The sequence below is a fragment of the Protomyctophum bolini genome, assembly GCF_963924005.1.
Source record: "Protomyctophum bolini genome assembly, chromosome: 8".
In the NCBI taxonomy this organism is placed as follows: Eukaryota; Metazoa; Chordata; class Actinopteri; order Myctophiformes; family Myctophidae; genus Protomyctophum; species Protomyctophum bolini.
The window spans coordinates 19,355,654-19,370,742 of NC_137869.1; the positions used below are offsets into that span (position 1 = coordinate 19,355,654).

Below are 15,089 nucleotides of genomic sequence, written 5' to 3' on the forward strand. Positions count from 1 at the left end.
CGGCATCTGTGCAGTTCCCATACCAGGCTGTGATGCAGTACGTCAGGACGCTCTCGATGGTTCCTCTGTAGAAGGATGTCGTGATAGAGGGGGGGGAGTTCACTTTCTTCAGACTCCGCAAGAAATACAGGCGTTTCTGGGCTTTCTTCGTGATGGCTGAGGTGTTAGTGGACCACTTTAGGTCGTCAGCAATGTGCACCCCTAGAAACTTGGTACTTTTGACCCTTTCCACAGCAGCACCGTTGATGGTAAGTGGGGTGAGCACAGTGGGGCCTCTAATGACCATCTCCTTGGTCTTGTCCACATTTAGGGACAGGTTGTTGTCATTGCACCAAATGGCCAGTTTCTCCACCTCCTCTCTGTACTGTGTCTCATCGCCGTTCGTGACTAGACCCACCACTGTCGTGTCGTCAGCGAATTTAATGAACTGGTTGGAGCTGGACCTGGCAGAACAGTCACGGGTCAATAAGGTGAACAGGAGTGGACTGAGCACACAGCCCTGGGGGGAGCCGGTACTCAGTGTGATGGTGCTGGAGCTATGTCCTCCTATTCTGACTGACTGCGGCCTGCAGGTGAGGAAGTCCAGAATCCAGTTACAGAGAGGCGTGTTGAGACCCAGTGTGCTCAGCTTCCCTATCAGCTGCTGGGGGATGATTGTGTTAAAAGCGGAGCTGAAGTCAATGAACAGCATTCTGACGTATGTGTATCTCTTGTCCAGGTGTGTAAGGGCCAAGTGCAGGGCAGTAGACACAGCATCGTCAGTGGACCTGTTGGCCCGGTATGCATACTGATGGGGGTCCATGTTGGGGGGCAGGGCTCTTTTGATGTTCTCCAAGACCAGCCTCTCAAAGCACTTCATAATGATGGGTGTCAGTGCTATGGGGCGATAGTCATTTAGGCAAGACACGGGGCACTTTTTTGGGACTGGAATGATGGTGGCAGATTTGAGGCATTTTGGGACAACAGCCTGACGCAGGGATGTGTTAAAAATGTCTGTAAGGACATCCTTCAACTGTTCCGCGCAGTCTCTGAGTACCCGCCCAGATATGTTGTCCGGCCCTGCAGCCTTTCCGGGGTTAATCTGTGACAAGACTCTCCTCACACTGAACGGGACCAAAAGGGATGTCTTTGTAATGTTTTACTGTGCTTGTCTTGCATTGGTTTTGAATAGTCATTGTTATTTATTTATTTTTCCCTATTGCACAGTGGTAGGAGTCCTGACATTTTATGACATCTTTGGTCCCGGGGGGAGGGGTGGGTGGGATTGTCTGTTTGTTTTTGTGATCCTTTCTTTTGCTGTTATGTGTTTTAATATGTTTTGTTTTCTTATTTTATTTCATTCATGATGTTAACATGTTTATTGTGATTTTTTGTCTTTAATAAAAAACAATTGATAACAAAAAAAGACTCTCCTCACACTGGTAGGGGTGAGACACAGAACCTGTTCACCAGACTGTGGCACGGCTTTCTGGGCAGGGGGGGTGTTTGTGGCCTCAAATCGTGCATAGAAGTCATTCAGCTGGTTTGGGAGGGAGGGGTCACTGTCACAGACCTGTGGGGGCGGTTTATAGCCTGTGATGGCTTGGATCCCCTGCCACAAGCGACGTGTGTCTCTGGTTTCAGTGAAGTTGTTATGTATCCTCCTGGAGTGCTGTTTCTTCGCTTTCTTGATTCCCCGAGACAGGTCGTTCCTAGCCATGTTCAGGGCTACCGAGTCCCCTGACCTGAAGGCTGCATCTCGAGTCCTCAAGACTCCAAGATAATGCAAAGTTCATTTGCTGAAATATAAGCCATTGTCATGTGCATTTCAGAACCACGAGCAGTTGCAGGACCACGACGACTCTGACTTGATCCTCAGCGACGCCGACCTGACACTGACGTACGGTGATACGGCCATCACAGCCAACGGGGCTGACGCAGCCAGAGGGGGCTCGGCCTGGAACACCAATGGGAAGAGGAGCGCCAGCACCTCGGAGGAGGCGCTGGAGCGTGAGCTTGACTCCCGCGAACAGGATCTGCTAAGCCGCGGCACGCGCCTCGTCTTCCCCATTGAGGACCACATCTGACCATGAAACAACCCCCCCCCCCCCCCCCCCCCAGCCCAGTACACCCCCACCCTTATCTCCCCCCCTCACTCATGCGCCATTGCCTTCACTAACTCCCCAGATCCGAACCGAAACAAACCGCCTCCTCGCCTTGGACCCTGGGCACACCTCACTCCTGCGGGCAGAGAGTATGGTCCTTTCGTTGAGAGCGGATACGGGGACGAGACGAGACGGGAGGGGACCGGACGAGCGCTGGAGGGTCGACTCTGTGCTTTTGGGGCCCGAGAAGCAGAAGAAGCATTTCATGACCATCACCCTTGGAGCTGGATCGGAGGTTCCAGGAGACATGCGTCGCCTACAGCCCCCTCCAAGAAGGGGGAAAGGGGATTTAAACTTAAGTTGCGCTTCGGTGTCGCTCACTCAAAATAGCCGGTCTACAAGCTCATGTGAGCTTGTAGATTGCCTATTTTTGGAACGTGACACAGCGTGCGAACAAAGTACAAATCAGGCGTAAGACTCCATGCTGTTATACTGTGATTTTACCGATGTTTGTTTACTTTTTTCTCCTTCCTCTTTATATAAACGGGAGGGTGAGTCGTTATGCAGGATTTAGTGACAATCTACCTTTCACGGGACATGCAATCGCTGCACTTTTGAATATGCCATATTTTGTGTGCTCAAATTGTCCAAAAGAAGTGCAATGTGAGACTATGTGCGGTTCAGTGTGCTTGTCACAGTGTGTGATGATTCTGTCATGGGGTGACTGCTGAGGTGACACGGTGAGGTCTCCTTGCTGGCTATTCATTTTCAAGCTCATTAGAAAGCCCTCGCAAATCTTACCCCCGTATAAGAACCTTCAAACTAGAGCCTGACTGATATCAGATTTTTCCGTCCAATGCTGATTTTGGAGAGTCCTACACCACCGAATTTTAGTACAGAATCTTGAAAAGAATTTGAACATTTTTGAATTTGGGAACATCAAATTGAAATAAATTGAAGAAAAATGTTAAGTCCAGGACTGAAAGTGGGTACAAATCTGGGCACATTGGCTGCATTTTTTGCAGATACGGATGTCATTAAAAAAAAAAGTAAAATAATGGCCAATATATGGGCCAGGCTCCAGTCCATACACATGGTATGTGTGAAGACCATGAATTAGTCACCTTGTACCGAGCCTTGAGGAAGCAGGCTGACCAAGGCTGGGTGGATGTGCTGAAGACTCTGTTGCATTCAAACAAAAGCATGTGTGTAGTGGAGAATCTGTAGGCGTGAAGAGGGAAGGGGGTGGATGGTGAATGTTTGGTCATCTAATTACCATCACAAGCTGTAATGAATGAATGTGGGTTAAAGAATGCAAGCATGTAAATACAATGCACACTTTTGTTTTAGTAATATTTTAGAATTGCCTGTGTTCATCTCTACAATTACAAATAATGTTCATGTTACGGGACGTCTCTAACCTTTATTGCATGTCTTTGATTTATGCTATGAAACTAACCTTATCACGCAATAATGTGACATGGCCAGTTGGCCACCTGTGCTGATGACAAAATTGGCATAGCTCTCAGCCTGTTGTTGTCCAGTGCTGTGACCATTTAAAGGCAATTCAGATTTATTTTAAACTGCCAAATTTATGTACGTCTGAATTCATGAGAGGTGCATAGATACATTTCAAATTAAAGGCCACTAAACCATTCAATTAAAAGTCTATATGGTTGAATGTGAATTTGAAACCCAGTCCACTAGTGCAATACCCCACTCTGAAAGTATATTTAACAGATGAATGCATGCATTGAGCCTGAAAGCAGTTCACATGACCACATGCTTTCACCAGTTGGACTGCACTGAGGGCCTTGCGTGTAAACGGCACATATATCGTTTCACCTAAGCTCATGATTAAAACTCCACATTGAATAAAAACTGACTTCTAACATCTTATGGGAATTCAGACGTGCTTCCCTGCCTGTTGTAGCTAGCAACAGCTATAGTACAGATGTTTTAAGTTCCATTTGTTGGGTGAATTGCATAGTAGGTAGACACAGTACAGGGCTTGTTGAATCTGTCTCAGTTATAAGCAATTGGCAAATTACCAAATCAATGTCTATATCCTGTGTACACCAAATCAATGTATATATCCTGTGTACTGTTGTATTTGCTAGTGCTTAAAATATAACTGATTTGGGGAGTCTTCTACATTTGCACTTTTTTTCTTTTTTTTTAAAGGTTTTTGCACCTCTGAGAAAAGTAATCCCACTTTGAGAAACTTTCACAACCTAGTTAAAAGCAAGTGTAAAACAGAACCATGTCAATTGTTTTATGCTTACTATGGCTAATTGTGTAGCCACAATTGTCATTGCCACTTTTAAGTAAACGGTACATGTCATAATGTTTGTCTTTTAGTACATCTGTCTTTTAAAGGTTCAGGGAAAAGGTGAATTCATTATTATTTTTGTAATGTTTATATGTTCTTCTGACTAAGCAAACATGGGGAAATGAAAGTGTCCTTGCAATGTTTCTCTTAACATCCCCAGTCACTGCATACAAATTGCACGACTCAAGCAACTTCCCCATAGCCTGGATACAATTATATAACCCTGTAAATTTTTTCTTCTGTAATATAGTTAGGGGAACATGTGATCTACCTAATGGCACAAATGGCAATTAACATACTGCTTCTAAAAACACAAAAGAAAACAAACGGTATGCAGCAGCAGCTCCCAAGATTAACAATTTTTCTGAATTACTACATGCTGTATTTAGAGTGATTTATACTTGGTTTCACACCGAAATTAGCCGATCTACAAGCTCACAGCGCATTGTTGCATGTTGTGAGCTTGTAGATCGGCTGATTTCGGTGTACAACATGGAACGAAAGTGTAAATCGGGCATTGTCTAAATGTTGTTCCTGCTTAATCAAAAAATCTGCATAATCAAACACGATATATGGAACCAAAACCAAAGTTGTTCGCCCATGCTTTATGTAAAATCAAAATGTTTTAAAGATTACAAATCATTGCTGTCAGACCTTTCAACCGTGTATGTTTTTTTTCCTGCTCATGCCCTACATGCATGAGCTATGCACAAAAGTTGTGAAAATAGCAGATCTACAAGTTCATAACACAGCTTATACAGTAGATTTTAACATGTTTTTGCACAATACAAGGCTTCCACCCGACAGCAGCGAAATGCCAGTCACTGCACTAGTTTCCATCCCAACACTTTCCACAACAGTGTGCTGAGGTCAGTTATTTTCCAAGCCATTGATTTGCACCGCTCCACAGGTTGCTGTGAGCTATAGAAAGCAGCAGTTATTGAATTTGAGCTGACCTCCCAACCGCTTCCTCACTGAGGCACATCCTTAATCCACTGTTCCCCAAACAGTGGGTTGGGACCCATTTGTGGGTCAGATTTATTGTTATGGGTCACGAGTCTCACGACTAGAGTAAAAATCCCATTTTGTTTTCCTACATCAGAATAAAATAATTATATATATAAAATAAATGTTATTTATATATTTTTATTTATAAAATAAAATAATTGCATGAAATGCAAAACAAACAAATGTATACATTTCATTAATAAAAATATATATAATTAAAAAGAAGTGAAAATCTACAAGTTGTGGCACGTGCTTGTAGATCTGCTATTTTCGATAGTTTGGGCAAACATCTCTTTTGGATCTCGACCTGAAATGTTTTTGGGAACCATTGCCTTAGCTTAGACAATCCACACAGGGTACATTATAGTATATATATGGTCGCTGTTGGATGGAAATCTAAAACGTTAACTTTTCAGGAACTGAGGGAAAAAATAACCTGCATTCCAATTCCAATGTAGTTATTATTCAGTCACAAAGCTCTTGTTAATAGTTTTAATTATGTATAAAACCTTCCACAACCACTTTCACTTTAAACAAATAACAAAACTGGCAGGTGTACAAGCTAGACAATTTCTTTTATGTGATGTGACACTAGTGTGATGAAGTGGGGCTTTTATAGGAAAAAACAAAGTTGTTGAAATATGGAGATACAAGGTTTCTGCCTGACGGCAACAATATACAGCCCTTGCCAAAACAAACATTGTCTACTGCAAAATTAGAAATGTATCTGGTTTGCTATTTATACATGTTCGAGTATAATACCCAATCAGTATCAAATTAAAGGAGACATTTTCAACCTTATCTCCATGTAATTAGTCCTCAGTCCTCACTAATGCTCATTATAAAATTTATTTATTTTTAAAATTAAAAAAAAAATCTTCTCCCTGTGACGAGGCCCCCTCAGTGGTTGAGGCCCTAGGCGACCGCCTAGTTCGCCTATGCCTAGAACCGGCCCTGGCTATACTAGTGTACACAGAGCGATGCTCATTTAAGAAATTTTTTGTCTTAATTTATTTTGTTCCCTTGAGCTCCTGTTCAACTGTAAATTGTAGCAGCCTAGCAGGCGATTTGGTGCTCATGTTGGCCTTTCCTGGGACCTGTATAATATCTGTTCCAGCTGTGCACTATAGGAGAGGAATGCAAGCACTTTAGCTCAGCTGAACTGTCTGTGGATTTAAGGGGAAGGGGATTTCAGACTGGATAGAACTGGAACAGTGGTTCTCAAGTTGGGGTCCGGGGACCCCCAGGGCCCCTTGAGGGGGTTACAGGCGGTCTCCAGTGAAATGAGTTGAACATGGCATCAAAATCAGTTTGACCACTTTAACCATATTATATACAGTACATTCATTGGCTATTTGAAATTAGCCGATCTACAAGCCAGTAGTGAGCTTGTAGATATGCTATTTTCTAAATAATCTTGCAAAGATTTGAAACATTTTTAATATTATTTTAAAAGCCACAACACAAATCTTGTATGGGGGTCTTGTATGGGGGTTTGAGAACCACTGAACTGAAGGATGTGTTACCGGTATGTTGGATTTTCGCCTTGGAACATTCTGTACAGTACTAAAGGCTCCCAAGGAAGTAAACCTACAAATATGTCAGTACGTTAAGATCAAGTGTGAATTGCGGTGTTGCAGGGTTGGGTGAAAGGCCCAATTGTCTGGCTTGAACATGAGACAGAACCCCCACAAATGTTAGAAGTCAATAGGGATTTCAGTAGTGAAATCCATCTAGTTATGCAAGCCCCAGCCAGTTGTATGGACTCTGGGTCATTTACACATTATATACTCTTGTAAGAAAAGGGGGGACACAACATTCCGCATTGCACTCTGTCACAAAATCTGTTTCCACAATCTGATGTAGACGAAAGCCTGTATCTGGAACCTACTCATTTACAACTTTGTCTCAAAGAGCCATTGTGTGTCCAGAAACCCGTATTTGGGCATATGCCCAGATCACTGCCCAGTCATGCTAATACTATCATGTCTCCCTCTGTGATGCTCATACCAGCTATTCTGTGCTATATGGCTCATTTTGGTGTAGCTTAAAAAGCAGATATTTACAGTACCTACTGGATGTGAAATACTGTACATATTGGAAACTGTGAAAATGTCCACGGGGGAAATTTGCCTACTATTTACCTGTGTTTTATTAACTAACATAAGAAAAAAGGCCAACAGGGCTTGCATCTGTTTATGTCTAAGATGTATCGGAGGAAAAAAATATAAGTGTTACTATTGAAGACATGGGAGCAATTTATGACTGCAATGCTGTGGACATGTCAAATAGTGGCTACAGGGCAAGGGAGTAGTATTTGGCACTTTAGATTCAAATTGAGGAGGCATGCAAGGAGTCTGGGGGCCCCAGGGCTCCTTAAAGGAACATTTAGCTGTTTTTAACAACTCAATATATGGGCCCTCACTAATATTCACTGTGAGACGGTACCATTTCTGTCTGCACGCTCTGTGTCTCTGAGGTGGACTGTTTGAAAATGTGCCTACCGACAATATTATTATTCACTGATACAAGAACAATGGCTTCTATTTCAGCATGCTTAACTTTCCAGGAAAAGAAAGGATGTAGCTTCCCTTAGCTTGGAATCTCCTCCAGCGATGATGTCATTGATAGGCAGGTTTTTGCGGTAACATGTGTGACTAATCGTACAGCTCTGACTTCGGAATAGTCCACAGCCAAGTTGAGACAGAGCGAATAGACAAAAATGGTGCCATCTTCAGAGCATTAATGGGGACCAATTATATGGAGACCAGGTTGAAAATGGGCGAGGTGTTCCTTTTCAGCTTGATGTATACAGTAATTCCTTGTACAGAAGAGTTATAAATGAAGCATGCCATAACCTTCATGTGCATTGTGCACCCTCTCTCCAGACTGTTGCGCTCTCTCTTGGTCTGTAGGTCTTGCTGCTGGCTGTCTGTCCTTCTTTTCCGTCTGTACTTGTATAATATGAGATATAGCTAATTGTAAATAATAATGTACACCTGTTGTTTCTAGTTGACTTGTTTCTAGTCGACTTTTACATGCAATATTTTGCATGTGAACATGTTGATTAAAACAGTTTCAAATGAAGAGCCATCCAAAAATGTCTTTCCTTTTGTTTTAGCCAGAGATGTCATCATAGACCAGTTTAAACATACATAACAGATATAATCCTTAACCATGGTATTTACTCATTTAACTTTATTGAAGTTCATTTTAGTTGTTCTTCCTTTCCTTGTCAAGAGGACAAGGAATGGATTTTTAGAAATCCATTCCAGAGCAATGAACAGTAAACATCTAGTAAATGGCGATAACATTTCACCCTCCAACACAACATTGACCGGTGGCACATAATAATCAGCACAACATTTTAGAAGATAATCCATTCTCTTTACTGTGAGACTGCTACAGTACATACAATTTGTCAGTATCACCTGCCATGTGACAGCTTTCACAAAGCTAGTTGGCCAAGGAGACAAGGCAGCTCTTGCAGGCACGTCCATGGAATATTAGAAAATGTCACACCAATGTGAGTGTTTCGTCAGTAACAGCGGAGAGCTGGCAGCTGTCTGGATTCCTGAGGTGGGCTGGGGTGGTAGTACAGTATAGCTCCCCAGTCAGCTCTCTTCACACCTAAACAGTTTCTTCTTTCAAAGCTCTCTAAATTAGCATTGTTAGTGAGCCAGCTACTGGTAAGTATCGGTAGTGCTCAAGATTACTGCCACGCTTAGTCACTGGCTGGCCACATGAGGTCTGCACAGAGGTCACAGGTGAGGCTAAACACGATGTGGCCCAGTGCTCCAATCTGGATCTTGGCAGTAAGGTACTAAAGGTAGTATCCAAGGCAGGACCAGTCTCAGGCTTATTCTGGCCCTGGCCTGCCAGGGGATTGAGAAGGGATTAGTGCTGATGAAAGGACAGAGGGATAGGGCCTGGCCAGTGGAGCAGCAGCCTTCTTCTTGGTGAGGTTTGTCTCTGTAGCCGAGTGAGGGTCTTGGTTAACAGGCAATGCTACAGCTGTTGATGGCAGTCTGTCGCAAATACATCTCTTCAAGTGGCACCTCTTTGGCCTCGACTGTCTCCCCGGAGCAACAAATGGGCCTTCTTGAGGGGACGTAACCCAACATGTGTGCTTGTGAATTCCCCTGAGGACCAGATTCCAACTTGTCTCATTGTTATTTCAGCCTGAATGTCTGGCCCCTGTAAAACAGAAATGTATTTAGTTTAAAGTGATTGAGCCAAGGATGTGAGCAGTTCATGCAATGACCGATACTGTACAGTTTAGCTTACAACTTTCAATGACTTACAAGTTACAATGCAGTGCACTGCAGTGATTTAGTGTTTATTTAAAGGGACACTTTTTGCAAATACATATATGTTAATGACGTTAAGAAGCTTTAGAACACTTTTTATGGGGGTCTTTATGTGTGCAATATGTGGTTTTAGATATTTTAGATTGTAGCAGTGAGCCCGGTGTCTCTGATGTCATGGACACTGGGCTCACTTCCTTCCTGGACTACATGTTGTCTCAGTAAGACTGATCTCCCCCTATCCACAAGGAGGAGCAGAGCACCAAAGAATTATGGGAATTGTAGTCCAGGAAGGTAGTGAGACCAGTGTCCATGACATCAGAGACACTGTGCTCACTGCTACAATCTAAAATAGCTAAAACCACATATTACACACATAAAGACCCCCAGGAAAGTGTTCTAAAGCTTCTAAACATCATTAACATATATATTTTTGCAAAAAGGGTGAAGTGTCCCTTTAACTAATGGACACAGACATTTTTTGGTAGAATGGGATTGACCTCCGTCTGGGCCTCCCAAACCTTCAACAGGGTAAACAAGGTAAACACTTTCGACCTGTTTTGGACATAGGCGATTATAGGGGGGGAAACAATTCAATAGCCGATCTTCAAGCTCACAATGCAACACATTGATTGGCTATTTTCGGTGTACGATCAATTATAAAATAGGGCTTGGTAATAGTTGCACTTTCTGAACACCATCGCTGGATGGACCCAAAGGTCCCCACTGCATCCACACTGTGTCTGCAACATGTGGACGGCTTACAGGCAGCCTGGTTGTAAAGGGTTCGCTTGTCGAGGGCTGGCGGTGACAGCGTAACCCTGGGAGCTCGAGCCCTTCATGGACAGGAAGATACAATGACCCCCTTTTTCACAGCATGGTCCAAGGCCCAGCGACTCGGTGCCAGCCCCCAGTTATCCATGAGAAGAGCCCAACGCTGCCAGAAAGGAGCAAACAATGAGCCCTCTATTGAACACCGGATTGGTCAGGGAGAAACGTTTCCCTGACATTTTCTGTCAGAAGCTCCAGCTCCACAATATTGGGCATCAGAGGTCCCTGCAAAGTTTCTTACAGAAGTACCACATAGTTCCACTACACAGGTCGACACAATAATTATAATTCTAACCCTAAAGATCACTAAAAGATCACATACATTGGCTTCTCACAAAGATAGCAGTGCACGCACACACATGCGCGCGCACGCGAACACACACACACACACACACACACACACACACACACACACACACACACACACACACACACACACACACACACACACACACACACACACACACACACACACACACACACACACACACACACTTATAACTGATAAGACGATAAGAATTTCCTACTTTTGACCCTAGCCTGTTCTCTGTGTTTACGTGTACTATTTTTCCTCCACTGGTACCTTGACTTGTTGCACACTTTATATGACTGTAGATTTCATGTATTACCGGTAGGCTTATTTCATGTGTTTTGGATATTTAGCTATATAAGTTTGATCTTATTCTTATATGCAATTAACACAAATGTAACCCATTGCTTATTTGCTTTATACCAGGTGGAAACGCAGGGAGGGAAATGCAACAGGGAAGCTTACTGTGATAACATGGGTTGATGATAGGTCTGTTATACAGATTAATAGATTATGTTATGTGGGCTCTGGCGGATCCGTTATCTATAAGGAAGGAACAGAGTCCACTAACATTGTTAATAAATTCATAACATCTAAACTGAACTGGATCACATTCACGACCATAATGAAAAAGATCAAGCTCATTCAACAGGTGTATTGGACCAAATACACTGGATTGCATTTAACTTATCACTGTTGATTCGTGTTGAAGCAGATTTGCTAAGTAATTAGTTGCTCTACAACAGAATAAGACACATGTCATGAGTTCAAACAGGTTTGGTAAGATTGGTTCTCAAAGTGGGGTACGGTACAGCCCTGGGACCCCTGGGGGTTCTTGAGGGGGTCATCAGTCAAAAGAGTTAAGTGAATACTGTATCAACTATTTGAAAATAGCAGCTCTAAAAGCTCATATTGCATCACAATGCGATGTGTTGTGAGCTTGGGGGTACATTGTGCCATGGATGATATACTTAGACTAAGCCCCTCTCGGAACCCCCTGGGTCAGCCCAATCCGAACCGAACCGGGCTGACCCGTAGGGTCCCTGTGCGGTGATGTGTTTTCGTATGGAAATGATGGAACGCCAACATAAATACCTTCGGTAACGTGGTTTCTGCGCTGTTTGAGGGCTTCTGTTCGTTTGAGGGCTTCTGAATGTGTGAACTCTAGTTTACAACGTACACCGCTGCGAATTATCCTGTGCCGCGGAAGCCGTTAAGTATTTTTAATCTATGTTTGACCGATTTGGAAGCTTTGATTCCTCTCTTCCTTCCTTGTTTGTTTATTTACCGTTTATTGTACCGCCTCCCGCTGTGCGGTTGGCTTGTGCGTGGCTACGTTCCTGCCTCTGATCTGCTCTGTCATAGCTATAGCCACTAGCTAGCCAGATAGGCGGTAATGAGGTGTCAATAAATAAGGAAGGAAGAGAAGAATCAAAGCGACCAAATCTGTCAAACAAACATACTTAACGGCAGCGGTGTACATTGTAAACTAGAGTTCACACATTCAGAAGCCCTCAAACAGCGCAGAAAGGACGTATCCGACGGTATTTATGTTTATTTATGTTCGCGTACCAGGTGGCAGGGTAGAGGTGGAATAGGACCCCATGGTAACTACCTGGGTCTCAAAAATGTCAGAAACTTCAGTACCATTGGGTTCTGACGTGGGGCTATACTTAGACATAGTCTTTTTCTTACCTTCATCCTTTGAATCACAAGAGATGTAATGCTTATGTTTCATCCACACCGTTTTTCTGATAACCCAGCTGTCTCATGACTTCACTACAGTACGCTTCCACTTGATTGATCTGTTCCACGTTGAGTCTCTCCCTCCAGGCATAGATGGCCTCCTTGGCATCCCTGGCTGATATGAGGAAGGGTCGGTCGGAGGAATAGCCCTGGCCGTGAGTCATGTTCAGGACAAACTTATCCAGGGCCGGAAAGCTGGAGAGGTTGGAGAAGTGGTAGAGCCTCTGCAGTTCCTCCATGGGGCTCAGCACCAGGTCCTCGTAGCGGATCCGCATGTAATTCCTTCTCACCTGTGGGTGGACAAAGTATACACCGAACTTAAATAAATAGGCTACTCAAGTATTCAAAAGAACAGATAACAAAAGAACATTTTCTTTTTCAAATCAATGCATAATTGCTGTATTGGAATTTAGAGTTTTTCTTTAGTAATTCTGAAATCTTCAGACATTTTCAATAATAGCGAAAAACTAGCAGATCTACAAGCTCACAATACATCATGTATTAATTACAGTATTCCATTTCCACCCTCCCACTTAAAGTACATTACAGTAAATGCACTTTAGTTACAGATAGTCCACCACAGCTTGCTTCTCAATCTCACCCATGGAGGTGCGTTCATCACCAGCAGCATGTCACTGAGCCAGTTGTCGCATATCAGCTCCATGGCGCTGGAGACGTAGTTCTCCGCGCGGTTCACCCGGTTGTTCGGCACCAGCAGACGCTTGTATTTGTCGCTTTGTTTCTTACTCCTCAGCACCTGGATGCTCTCCTTGACCAGCGCCTGCTTGGACTTCAGACGCGAGTTGTGCACGGCCCGGGGGTCCCTGAAAAGCTGGACGATCTGGAGGTTTATCACGGGGTCCTTCATCAGAGGGACCAGGACGCTCATGTCCAACACGCGCACGCCCTTAATGACCATGACGGGATACTTCTTACATTCCCTCTCCAGCTCTCTGATATCTCGTCTCTGGCACTTTCCGCACTGCTCTTCCTTCACCAGACCGATCTCGTGCCTCCGGTGCGAGTTGCACAGCGGCTCCGAGCATATTACTTTGTTCATTTTCCAGCCGAATATAAACGCCGTGGTGATGTTCTGGGTGCCCGCGTAAAGCTTGAGCACGGAGAAATCGCAGCGGTACAGGGCGTTCATCATGTCGCGCACGGCGCCCTGGAGGCTCCCCGCGTCCCCGGGGTACAGGGCTTGCCAAATGTGCCACATGGGCTCGTACAGGTAGAAGACGTCGGGGTGCTGGTTGAACAGCTCCCCTAGGAACGAGGAGCCGGTTCTCCATGTGGCGTGCAGGTAGATGTTGATCCGGGACTGGTTCCCCCGGCGCCCCACGGAGTCCTGCTCCGCCGAGCCGGAGGCGTTGTTGAACTTGTTGTCTCCCCCGGTGTTGCTCCACAACAGAGCCACCGTGTTCTCCAGGTCAGGGCACCGCTGCTGCTGTCCGTGTCGAACATAGTCGGGTCTATTCCGGTAATCCAACGCATAGGGGATGAAAAGAAGCAAACCGGTGTAGCCCAGGATTAAAACCAAGTATTTCTTCTGCAGCCTCCTCTTCATCTCCTTCCACAGAAAGGGGACACCGGAGCTTTTTCTTCCCTCTCTCTCTCTCTCTCTCTCTCTCTCTCTCTCTCTTCTGCTCGATAGGTTGTTTTCTGTTTTGGCTGCAAGTAAGGCGCCGCTCTGAGCAGCAGAGTTGTGTGGTCACCAGCAGCCGCAAAGATCTGAGTCAGACAGACAGACTGAGGGAGAGTGTGACACACACACGCGCGCGCGCACACACACACACACACACACACACACACACACACACACACACACACACACACACACACACACACACACACACACACACACACGATAGAGACTTCACCACGCCCCGTCCAATAGGTAGGACTAGGCCTTCACGACAACATAACATAATTTTATTCTCTTCCTCTATAAGAAAAAACGAATTATACGTTAGGACCCGGACCATTATCAACAAGCATTGAAGCAATAAAATGCCCTACTGGCCTGGGTAATTTAACTAGGCAATTTAACTAGGAAAGGATACTGGCGTAGGCCTATTTATTATATTTTCCTAAATAAATAATTATTATTATTATTAATAACGTAATTTGGCTGCAAAAAAAACTCACTTTCAAAAAGTCTTTAAATTCAAAGATAAGCGATTGAAGACGCACCGAGCCATGGTAGAAAGAGGCGGAGATATGGGCTTGCCTTAAATTGATAGTAGACTAGTCTGTAGACAATCAGTCACACACCAGTTGAATATCTGCACCTTCGACACACAGATCCATAATATCCCGAAATAGTTTTTTATCTTCGAACCCCTCGAAAGAAAAATAAAGTCGCTCCTGTGAGAAAGGTTTGATAATTAAACCGTCATGTGTGACGATGATGATACAATAGTTTCTGAAATAACAAATTGATATATTACAGTCTACTCTGGAGTCTGGAC

The 15,089-nt window shown here is 44.1% G+C and overlaps 2 protein-coding genes across 3 annotated transcripts in view; one reads left to right on the forward strand and one right to left on the reverse strand.

The window, feature by feature from the left end:
- Positions 1-4,238, forward strand: part of slc9a7 (solute carrier family 9 member 7) — a 50,553-nt gene extending 46,315 nt beyond the window's left edge. For both annotated transcript variants that reach the window (XM_080770677.1, XM_080770678.1), the window contains one exon: positions 1,812-4,238. In XM_080770677.1, the coding sequence (XP_080626803.1) occupies positions 1,812-2,066 (255 nt within the window). In that variant the 3' untranslated portion in view covers positions 2,067-4,238. The remainder of the gene's footprint in view (positions 1-1,811) is intronic.
- Positions 4,239-5,853: 1,615 nt separating this feature from the next.
- Positions 5,854-14,943, reverse strand: chst7 (carbohydrate (N-acetylglucosamine 6-O) sulfotransferase 7). The gene is made up of 4 exons (XM_080770676.1): positions 14,893-14,943; positions 13,220-14,188; positions 12,568-12,908; positions 5,854-9,621 (listed from the first exon to the last, which is right to left on the reverse strand). Exons 1-3 carry the CDS (start codon positions 14,926-14,928, stop codon positions 12,600-12,602), a joined length of 1,314 nt encoding a protein of 437 aa, XP_080626802.1. The 5' UTR covers positions 14,929-14,943; the 3' UTR covers positions 5,854-9,621; positions 12,568-12,599.
- Positions 14,944-15,089: the final 146 nt, after the last annotated feature.